The sequence below is a fragment of the Astatotilapia calliptera genome, chromosome 3, assembly GCF_900246225.1.
Source record: "Astatotilapia calliptera chromosome 3, fAstCal1.2, whole genome shotgun sequence".
Lineage (NCBI taxonomy): Eukaryota > Metazoa > Chordata > Actinopteri > Cichliformes > Cichlidae > Astatotilapia > Astatotilapia calliptera.
In genome coordinates, this window is record NC_039304.1 from 27,585,886 (window position 1) to 27,597,832 (window position 11,947).

Consider the following 11,947-nt stretch of genomic DNA (forward strand, 5'->3'; position numbering starts at 1 on the left):
GGTGCAATGAGTTCAGGGGGTGAGTGCCAGTGGAGGATGGCTGACACAGCTGGTATTCATCATTCCTCCCCTATGTTCAGTTAGGTTCTGCCTGTCAGTGTGGTTGCTATTAATTTGCTGTTTTACATTGGTAGTCATTTGTGACTGTCTTGAGCTACATCTTGCTGCCCTCCTGTGTCCAACTCCCTGATTACCCTTTTTTGTATAATTAACACTGCCTTTACCTTACTCCTGGTCCTAGTATCCTGTTCACCTTTTTGTGTGTTCCTCTTTGGACTTTACGTTTAAAACTTTATTTTATGTTAAAGGTTATTATATTTGGGCCAAGTGGACCTGGTGTCCCACCATCTGACTTGGGTCCTCTTACATCCTGTGTCAAACTAATTGTCACCAATCTTGGAGTAAAAATTGACACAGCTCTTTAAATGGACAAACAGGTAAATACAGCGGTGAGAAAAAGCTTTTTTTCAGCTGAGGCAGCTCTCTAAAGTAAAACCTTTTACTAGATAAAAATAAAACGACTCGGTTTGGATTCAATCACTGTTGACTCCAGGTTGGCTGGTTGGAAGAGGCAAAACAGCAAAAAGTGACGTCTAGCTTCTTGTTGTCTTCCTGAGCTTGCCCATTGGTCTGGGGCAAACTCAGACTTGAGTCAAATGATTTAATAAACACAAAGACGCAGTTTCTTATACAGCGGTGGAGACATGACAAAATCAAATACAATAATAAATCAGGGAAATATCAGGCACATTTACATAAGTAAAATAAAGATAAAACAACAATTATAGTTATCAAGGACTCAGGGAAAACATTTCATAATTTTACAAATATAAATAAGGTTTTTAGGAAGTGTTACATGAATCTATACACCTCTGACCATGACTCAAATATGGACGATATTCACAAATTTCCTAGTGCTTTAGATCAACCTCATTTAACACAAGCTCAAGTTAGGGTGTTGGATAAGCCTACAGCTCTAATTATTCTGCACTCTCAATAATAAGACACCTGCTCCAGATGGCTTCCCTGCTGAGTTATACAAACATTTCTGGTGAACCCTGTCCACACCATTTGTAAGAATGATTGAAGAATTTATGATTACCTCTAGAATTTCTCCTACCACGAATACTGCAGTGATTGCCCACTGTCTCTGGTAAATACAGAGAGTCCTTGCATCCCAAAAGTAATTCCAGCACTTTTTCATGCTGACTAGATGGGTTTTATTGTAGGCAGACATTCAGCTATTAATACTCCTAAACTAATTAGCTTAATGCAGCTTTCACACTATCAAAAAAGTAACAGTCTAATTGATGCAGAAAAAGCATTTGACAAAGTAAGCTGGAACTTCCTGTTTGTAATATTTTAAGAAATTTGGATTTGGACAATCGTTTTTCAACTGGAAAAGAGCATTTTACACATTGTCAATCGCCACAGTCACCACCAATGGATCAGTTACACAAAACTTTACTCTTCATAATGGTACCGGGCAAGGATGTTCACTCTCTCCATCGCTATTTCCATTACTCATAGAACCAATAGCTGCAGCTATAAGACAAAACAGCAATATTAAAAGTCTAATACAGAACACAAAATTCTTCTTTATAAAGATGATGTGTTATTGCTGCTTCAGGACCCCCACTCTTCTTTGCAACAATCATTCAAGGTTATGGATTTGTTTTTTGAAGTCTCCAGCTTCTCTGTAAAATTGTAAAAATCTTCTATTTTCATTCATATGTATGAATGAGGAGCATGTAGCACATTTTGTTTCACCCCATAACCTTCAAACAAGCAGTATTAAAGAGATCGGGTAAAGAGATCGGTTGTTATCGGATTACATTGTGGAAGAGAAATTGTCTAAGCCATCTTTCTGAAGTAACAAAGAGCCGACGGATGGTCTGGATTGCAGCCATTCGAAGACCAAATATAACGTCCCAGAACACTCCAGCTCACAGGTGTCACGGCTGCCGAGGCGAGCCGTGTGGAATAAATGAACGGGGCTCGAACTAAACTAAACTGGGAAACAACTAAACTACAGAGCACAAACCTGAATGAAAACGAGCAGAGGATGACGATGAACAGCAGGGAGAAGACACGGTGGATACACAGACTGACACTGAGTAATACAGACGAACCGGCAACAGGCAGGAGAACACACAGGGCTTAAATACACACACCAGTAATCAGGGGATGAGAGACAGGAGGGCAACACAGCTGGGAGGAATCTGGGCTGACGGGACAGGGGAAACGTAAACTGATCACACTCACATACGACACGGACCTTCACAATAAAACAGGAAACTCAGATACATGGAACCAGACAAGACATTGAACTAAACAGACAGATTCAAACAGATGGGGAGACACCATAGACAGACAGGTACAGACGCAGACTTAGAGGCAGATATAACACAGAACTTAAACAATCATCATCTAGAAAATGATAAACTAAAAGCGCTGGGTCACCGACCCAGGACCATGACAGTACCCCCCCCCCCCCCCCCCCTCAAGGTCTGGCACCAGACAGCCCAGCAGAAACGAAAAAACGGACCAAAACAAAACAGAAAACAACCCGACCAGGGCGGGCGGAGGGGGCCCAGGACGGAGGGACAGAGTCCAAAAAAGGCCCAGATGGTCAAGTTCAGGAGGCCGACCATGCGAATGGCAACGGGGCAGGTCCGGATGCCGGCCGCGCAGTAGGCAGTGGCGTGGAAACAGTTCTGGGGGCCGACCGTGCGGACGGCAACGGCGGCGTGGAAACAGTTCTGGGGGCCGACCGTGCGGACGGCAACGGCGGCGTGGAAACAAGTCCGGGGGCCGACCGTGCGGACGGCAACGGCGGCGTGGAAACAAGTCCGGGGGCCGACCGTGCGGACGGCAATGGCGGCGTGGAAACAAGTCCGGAGGCCGGCCGTGCGGAAGGCAGTGGCAGCGTCCAGGAGGGCGTCCACGGTGGCGGAGATGCCCAACAAGCGGCCTGGCAGATGACCGACGATGTGGAGGTGGTAGTAGGGGACCTGAAGGCTGCGTGGCCCCTGCAGCCCCAGGCGAGGCGGAAGCTGAGGCCACTGCAGGTGATGCTGGAGCCGGACCAGGCGAGGCGGATGAAGACGAGGATGCTGGAGCCGGACCAGGCGAGGCGGATGAAGACGAGGATGCTGGAGCCGGACCAGGCGGCGGTGATGAGACTGCAGGCGGTGATGAGACTGCAGGCGGTGATGAGACTGCAGCTGATGGCTGGACGGGCTCCTCGGGCCCCCCGGCTGACGAGGCAGGACGCTGGACGGACTCCTCGGGCCCCCCAGCTGACGAGGCAGGATGCTGGACGGGCTCCTCCGGCCCCCCAGCAAAAACAGTCACAGAACCAGTGGGCACTGGAGCCCCTGGCACACACAGAACAGAACCAGCAGGTGTGGAGACCTCTGGCAGGAACGCAACAGAACCAGCAGGCACACGGGCCTCTGGCAGGAACGCAACAGAACCAGCAGGCGCACGGGCCTCTGGCAGGAACGCAACAGAACCAGCAGGCGCACGGGCCTCTGGCAGGAACGCAACAGAACCAGCAGGCGCACGGGCCTCTGGCAGGAACGGAACAGGACCAGCAGGCGCACGGGCCTCTGGCAGGGACAGAACAGGACCAGCAGGCGCACGGGCCTCTGGCAGGGACAGAACAGGACCAGCAGGCGCACGGGCCTCTGGCAAACACATAGCGGCCTGCAGCTGTGCAGAGCATTGACCCTGCTCAGGCAGCGACAGCCGGGTGCAGTCCTCAGCTGGCTTCTTAAACTCCAGGGGTCCAGAGTCTGATGGGGGCTGAAACCCAGCCTCTGGGAAGGCCCTGGAGTCTCAGAACTGGCCAGCCTTTGAGGACAACAGGTTAGTCTGCTCCAAGCATTTCCACAAAGGTACGTCTTCTGTTGTAGTTATCATAACATAATTGTTGATGTAGGTTACAATATGTGCCGAAGGGTTGTATTGAAGCAATGAAGTGATGAATAAATGTTTTCCAGTATGTTGTTTTGATATGGGGTTTTTTTTGTTGCATTATTGATTTGTTTTTCACTGAAGCAGCTAATAAAGCATAATGGAATCCAATTTTGCCTCTTTCTTGTAAGATTCTATATGAGAATGAAACAATAATGCCAGTTATAGATAAATACAAAAAATTGAATAAATTACGAAACAAATTTTTTTTCTATTAGATCTGAAAACGTTGTGTAATACTACAACCTGAAACGACAAATAGATTGCGTTGGCCTGTACAGGAGATAAAGGGAAAGAAATTAACAACACCTGTGAAATGGAATAGTCCAAATCACCAAAGTAAACTGGACCTGGGCTTGTTGCAGGGATCTGAAGTTAATAAACATTTTGTGAGTGTATGCACTAAAACTTAGAACCATATAATAATAAATATGTGCGTGATGAAAGTTGGGCAGCACGCTAACATCCTTACTCCACTCTGCTCGTATGGGTCTGACCATTTCACTCCTTTGATTTTTTTTCCTCGTATTTGTTTTTTTGGGGGTTTTTACCTTTTCGTCAAGTCTGTCTTTGTACGGACCTGCCGTGTTCTCCGTCATTTTGTACATAATTGTTTTTGGGGCAAATAAAATGCAGGTAGTGATTAAAACAGCAGAATTGATTATTACCAGTGCTGGAAATTCTAGCGCTTGCAGTGTTTTGATTTTGTTGCCACTCGTACCCACAATGCAATGCGCGAAAGTCACGTGGTCTGTCAATCTCCATAGATACCAAAATTTGCTGGTAGCACTTTAGTCATATTCATGGCACATTGCAGCATTTCAGTTTTGCTCAAGCAAAGCACAGGATAAATTAAAAATCATTTTTCAGTCTTTACTGTTCTTTGGCGTTACTGTATCCAAGTTCCTATGTGAAGGTCTTAGTAAATGCTGTAGCTCATTACAGGCTCTGTATTTATTGCAAAATAGGACCATAAGATTTTAAGCAGTAATGCACTTATTCTTGCAGCACTGGTTGTGTGTGTCGACACAACTAGTTATATAAATAAATTATCTGATTCGGTGTTACACGAAAACCATGATTTGTAAATTATTACTGTTAAAATGGGTAAAACTAAACAACTGTAAACTTCATCCTTCTGCTTTTTGAGAATATTTAAAGATATTTGTTGCAACTGTATTATTTTTTAACTTTTTTTTCCTAAACTGTCTACAGTGTATTTTGTTATATTTTTATTTCAAGTTCAAAATAAAATAGTCAATCTATCAATTAATTCATCTTTAATAATTCATAAAATGCAGTACAATACATAATTTATATGAATTCATAATAATTATTAATTGATCATTACTGAATCCAAGTAAGTAAAATAAGAGCAAAAAACAAAGCAGAACTACACACTCTCATGAAAAACAAACACAAAGGGAAGAGAAATCATTATCTAACTTAAACACATTATTGAAGAAGCCAAAGGTCTCCTGCTATGTGTGTCCTATTTAAGTATTGGTCTCATAAAAAGAAGCGTTTTTCATTAGTAAAGACAAAATAATTTAAGGCTTCTTGAATTTATATGCAGGTTTATATTGAAATGGATCCTAACAGAATGATCTTCCTGTTGTGTCTAATATATAGACTTCAATTATAAAGTAAAGTCAAGTAAAATCTAAATTTGATAGTCTCTTTGCTGAGACAAACCAAACTCATCACTGTTGAAAATTCATCACAGAAAATATTTGCTAAATCCATTGAAGTTAGCACTCTTTAACAGGTTACGTTTGGCTTACAACTAAATGCAGCACAACAGTAAACAAGCACAAAAAGCAGATATACTTTATAAAAATATGGAATGAATCAATAAGGTGCTTTTTAAAGGTTTTATATAACATTAGGTCTTTTTTTATACAGTTTTGGAAACAAACAGACTGAACTATGGAGGACACGTCTCTTGCTTTTTGAGCCTTTTCTTTTCTGGAAGTTTCTGCCAGCTCACTTTTACGTCATCAGATGAACCTCCCAACTTCTTTTCAACCTGTGTAACAGAAACGAGGATTTAATTGTTGCCTGTATTTTACAGATTCTCTGGGTAAAGATTAGAAAGTTGTCTCAGTGTAAAAGTAAGCTGTGTGTTTAAAAATTTGACTGTTTAGAGAAATAAGTATGTCTGTCTGGGAATTAGGCAAGTAAATTACCTTACTTGAACAGTACAGAGAAATCTCCATCAACAAATACGAACATCTTGAAGATGAAACTTTACTCTGCATTTAAGTATTCTATACACGTTACCCATTTCAAGATGCCCTCCCTCACAGCGGGGTCTGTCATGTCCACTTGGGAGTTGACATCAGCCAGATTCAGTTTCACCGAGAACTTTTTCCGTGAAGCTGGTGAGATCATAAAATTCTCTTTAATTTTAGTTCATATCTATACAGTTTATATAATTACAGTCACCACCAACATTGTCAATATTTCTAACAGTGGTGTTTATGTGGGTGTCTCAGGTTCAAAACTGGTTTGCACTCATTTTTATGTCAAACTGGCAGCATGTTCTTGTTCTATAAAAGTTACTGAACAACTACATTACAGTGTAATTGATTGTAATGATGACCCGATGGGATGTGAAAGGAATGAGCTGAGAGGTGACTGAACATACAGCGGGGAAAATAAGTATTTGACACATCAGCATTTTTATCAGTAAGGGGATTTCCAAGTGGACTATTGACACAACATTTCCACCAGATGTTGCCATCAAGCCAAATATTGAAGTCATACAATCAAATCAGAACATATAAGTATACAAGTTAAACCATAATAAATAAAGTGAAATGACACAGGGAATAAGTATTGAACACACTTTATTCAATACTTTGTAGAAAAGTCTTTGTTGGTGATTACAGCTTCTAGACGCCTCTTGTATGGATAGACCAGTCGTCTGCATTGCTCAGGAGTGATTCTGGCCCATTCTTCCACACAAACGGTCTTTAAATCTTGAAGGTTCCTTGGGCCTCTTTTATGAACTTTAATCTTCAGTTCTCTCCATAGATTTTCTATGGGATTTAGGTCAGGTGATTGACTGGGCCATTCAAGCAACTTGATTTTCTTTCTTTGAAACCACTTCATTGTTTCCTTGGCCTTGTGTTTGGGATCATTGTCTTGCTGAAATGTCCACCCTCTTTTCATTTTTAGCTTCCTGGTAGATGGCAGCAGATTTTTATCCAGAATGTCCCGGTACATCTCTCCATTCATCCTGCCTTCAATAATATGAAGTCTGCCAGTACCCCTTGCTGAAAAGCAGCCCCAAACCATGATGCTTCCACCCCCAAACTTGACTGTTGGTATGGTGTTCTTGGGGTGGTGAGCAGTGCCATTTCTTCTCCAAACATGGTGTGTAGAATGACTGCCAAAAAGTTCAATTTTGCTTTCATCTGACCATACTATAGTCGTCCAATAATCCACAGGCTTCTCCAAATGCTGTTGCGCAAATTTTAACCGAGCCTTGACATGCTTTTTGTTCAGCAATGGAGTCTTGCGTGGTGAGCGTGCATGGATGCCATGGCGGTTCAGTGCATTGCTTATAGTTTTCTTTGAAACAACAGTACCTGCTGATGCAAGGTCTTCCTGAAGTTCTGTCCGAGTGGTTCTTGGCTCTTGGAGAACCCTCCTGATTATTCTTTGGACTCCTCGGACAGGGATCTTGCGTGGAGCACCTGATCGTGGCAGGTTTATGGTGAACTGATGCACTTTCCATTTCCGGATAATGGCCCCCACAGTGCTCACAGGAACATTCAGCATTCTGGAAATGCACCTATAACCATTCCCATCAAAATGCTTTTCAACGATGAGATTACGAAGATCTTGAGAGAGTTCTTTGCTTTTACCCATCATGAAGTCTTTCCTGTGTGCCTTCTGGGTAATGAGGAGCCTTTATAGGCCATCAATTAGGACTAAAGCAGCTGATATCAATTAGTACTGATAGGGGACAGGATTTCTCTATCAATACTGACAGATTTCAGGTGATCTCCTGGCTTTCTATGTCATTTTGCCCCTTGTTATCTCCATGTATTCAATACTTATTCCCTGTGTCATTTCACTTTATTTATTGTGGTTTAACTTGTATACTTATATGTTCTGATTTGTTTGTATGACGTCAATATTTGGCTTGATGGCAACATCTGGTGGAAATGTTGTGTCAATGGTCCACTTGGAAATCCCCTTACTGATAAAAATGCTGATGTGTCAAATACTTATTTTCCCCGCTGTAACTGTAGTAAAGTCTGTGTCAAAGCTGATTGTATTATTTCTCTTTCTCTGTGGATAGAGGTGCATTATAGACAAAATGATTTTCCCAATGAGATATATGATGAAGCAATGAAATAGTTATAATTACCATTTTTAACATTCTGTGGATGATCCAAAATTTTTCTCACCTGAACAGATGACAGTAGCGCTCTGACCACGTTCACATTTTTTTTTTCCAAATCCACTGTGTTTACACTCAGTTAGAGAACTTTCATTTCCTGAACAGGTCACATTATCAAGCCAAATCTGTCCAGTTCCTGCACCAAACTGAGCCGATTGAGGAGTCTTTACTGCCGTCCCACAGTTCAGCTCTCTGCAAACCACCGCGGCATCATTTAAGTCCCAGCCGTCAACACAGACTGTTCCCCAGATGTTATTGTAGTAAACTTCAACTCTGCCAGAACATCGAGTCGATCCAGACCCAGTTAATCTGACTGGACCTGTGAGGCAAAAAGATATGAAGAGTATTTTGAAATATTCCTTAAAGTAAAAAAGAGAAAAATTTCATGTATGATGCACAAGAACAGACTGGCTTGCCCTGTATTGAATATCTAAAATTTCTCACCTGAACAGATAACACCTGCGTCATTGCCATGTCCATAGATGTATGTTCCCCATCCACTGTTTTGACACTCAGTCAGAGAGCTTTCACTTCCTGAACAGGCAACATTATAAAGCCAAATCTGTCCAGTTCCTGCACCAAAGTAAGAAAACCGAGGAGCCTGTAGTGCCGGTCCACAGTTTAACTGTCTACAAACCACCTCAGCATCATTTAAGTCCCAGTTAAAATCAAAGACTGTTCCCCAGATGTTATTGTGATAGATTTCAACTCTGCCAGAGCATCGAGTTGATCCAGATCCAACTAATCTGATCGGACCTATGAGACATAAGATTTGATCAATATTGGAATTTGTTCCTGATAAATAAATATTGATTTTTTTTATTGTATGAGACACAAGGACAGATTACATTTCAATGTGTTTATTATCTAAATGTTATCTCACCTGAACAGATCACACCAGCATCTTTATCATGTCCACACTTTTTTGATAGAAATGCACTGTGCTGACACTCAGTTAGAGAATTTTCATTTCCTGAACAGGTCACATTGTCAAACCAAATCTGTCCAGTTCCTGCACCAAAGTGAGCTGATCGAGGAGCCTGAAGTGCCGGTCCACAGTTTAACTGCCTGCAAAGCACCGCAGCATCGTTTAAGTCCCAGTAATCATCACAGACTGTTCCCCAGCTGTTATTGTGATAGATTTCAACTCTTCCGGAGCATGGAGTCGATCCAGATCCAACTAATCTGATTGGACCTGTCAGGAAAAATAATGAAGAATATTCTGAGATTGTTAATATTATTCTTCCTCACATTAACAAAAGTATTTCAGACACAACATCCAAGAACAAAGTGATCTTCATTCTCTTGAGTATCTGAAAGTTATCTCACCTGAACAAATGACACCAGCAGTCTGATAATATCCACAGGTGTATGTTCCAAATCCAAGATGTTGACACTGAGTTAGAGAACTTTCATTTCCTGAACAGGTCACATTATCAAGCCAAATCTGTCCACCTACTGCCCCAAAGTAAGCTGATCGAGGAGCCTGCAGTGCCGTCCCACAGTTTAACTCTCTGCACACCACCTCTGCATCATTTAAGTCCCAGCCGTTGTCACAGACTGTTCCCCAGGTGTTGCCATAATAGAATTCAACTCTTCCAGAGCATCGAGTCGATCCAGACCCAACTAACCGGACTGGACCTGCCAGGCAATAGAAGTTATTTATATTTCAATTCCTCTTTGCACTAGAAAAACCCCAACACTTTTATAAATTTATAAAGCACTTTTAAAAACAACAGCAGGGCTGAACAGATGCTGTGAAAACATTTAATGTATGACAGACTAGACCAGGCTGACCAACAGTGACATGAGTATCTAAAATGTTTCTCACCTGAACAGATGACACCAGCATCTTGTTGATGTCCACAGTAGTTTGTTCCAAATCCACTGTGTTGACACTCAATTAAAGAACTTTCATACCATGAACAGCCCATGTTATCAAGCCAAATTTGTCCAGTTCCTGCACCAAAGTAAGCTGATCGAGGAGCCTGTAGTGCTGTCCCACAGTTTAACTGTCTGCAAACCACGTGAGCATCATTTACATCCCAGCCATTATCACAGACTGTTCCCCAGCTGTTATTGTGATAAACTTCAACTCTACCAGAACATCGAGTTGATCCAGATCCAACTACTCTAACTGTACCTATCAGGCAAAGAAGTTGAAAAAGTATTTCATATATGACACACAATACCAGACTAATCTGCAATGGCTACAATTTTTCTCACCTGAACAGATCACACCCGCATCCTGACCATGTCCACAGCTGTTTGATCCAAATCCACTGTGTTGGCACTCAGTCAGAGAACTTTCATTTCCTGAACAGGTCACATTATCAAGCCAAATCTGTCCAGTTCCTGCACCAAAGCGAGCTGATCGAGGAGCCTGCAGTGCTGTCCCACAGTTTAACTGTCTGCAAACAACCTGAGAATCATTTAAGTCCCAGTTATCATCACAGACTGTTCCCCAGGTGTTACTGTGATAAATTTCAACTCTGCCAGAGCATCGAGTCGATCCAGACCCGGCTAATCTGACCAGACCTATTTGGCAAAAAAATAAATAAATAAATAAATAAATCTTTAAAATGTTGGTTAAATTACATAAAAATAAAGATTTTGTAGATGATACAAAGGAACAGACAGACTTTCATTTTCTTTAGTTTATAAATTTTTTGCACCTGAACAGAAGACACCAGCATCTTGTTGATGTCCACAGTAGTTTGTTCCAAATCCACTGTGTTGACACTCTGTTAAAGAATTTTCATTTCCTGAACAGGCCATATACGAAAACCAAATCTGTCCAGTTCCTGCACCAAAGTAAGCTGATGGAAGAGCCTGTAGTGCTGTCCCACAGTTTAACTGTCTGCAAACCACCTGAGCATCATTTACATCCCAGCCATTATCACAGACTGTTCCCCAGATGTTATTGTAATAAACTTCAACTCTGCCAGAACATCGAGTCAATCCAGATCCAATTAATCTGATGGGAACACCTGAAAACAAAACAGGGAACATTCATCTAACAACTCCAACATCATTGTGAAGTTTGCGGACGACACTACAGTGGTGGGTCTTATCACCAACAGTGATGAGACGGCTTACAGGGAGGAGGTCAGCGCCCTGACCCACTGGTGTCAAGACAACCATCTCACCCTCAACGTCGCAAAGACAAAGGAGTTGATAGTGGACTTCCGGAGGTGCAGAGAAGTACACACCCCCATCACCATCAACGGCGCTGCTGTGGAGAGAGTGAGCAGCTTCCGGTTCCTTGGCGTACATCTGGCTGAGGATCTTACGTGGTCAGTACACACAAACAAAACAGTGAAGAAGGCGCAGCAGCGCCTCTTCTTTCTCAGGAGACTGAAAAGATTCGGCATGAGCCCCCGCATCCTCAGGACCTTCTATCACTGTGCCATTGAGAGCATCCTCACTGGATGCATCACCACCTGGTATGGCAACAGCACCGCCTACAACTGCAAAGCTCTCCAGCGAGTAGTGCGGTGCTCTGAACGGATAATTGGAGGTGAGCTTCCCTCCCTCCAAGACATCTAC

At 42.5% G+C, this 11,947-nt stretch overlaps 1 protein-coding gene across 1 annotated transcript; it reads right to left on the bottom strand.

Moving 5' to 3' along the window:
• Positions 1-5,845: 5,845 nt before the first annotated feature.
• LOC113013869 (deleted in malignant brain tumors 1 protein-like) lies at positions 5,846-10,061 on the bottom strand (the record flags this gene model as incomplete). Its single annotated transcript, XM_026155083.1, has 6 exons — positions 5,846-6,010; positions 6,265-6,362; positions 8,406-8,717; positions 8,843-9,154; positions 9,282-9,620; positions 9,728-10,061. Coding segments are annotated over 6 exons (1,497 nt in total), but the record flags the coding sequence as incomplete, so codon positions are not given.
• Between the last annotated feature and the right edge of the window lie 1,886 nt (positions 10,062-11,947).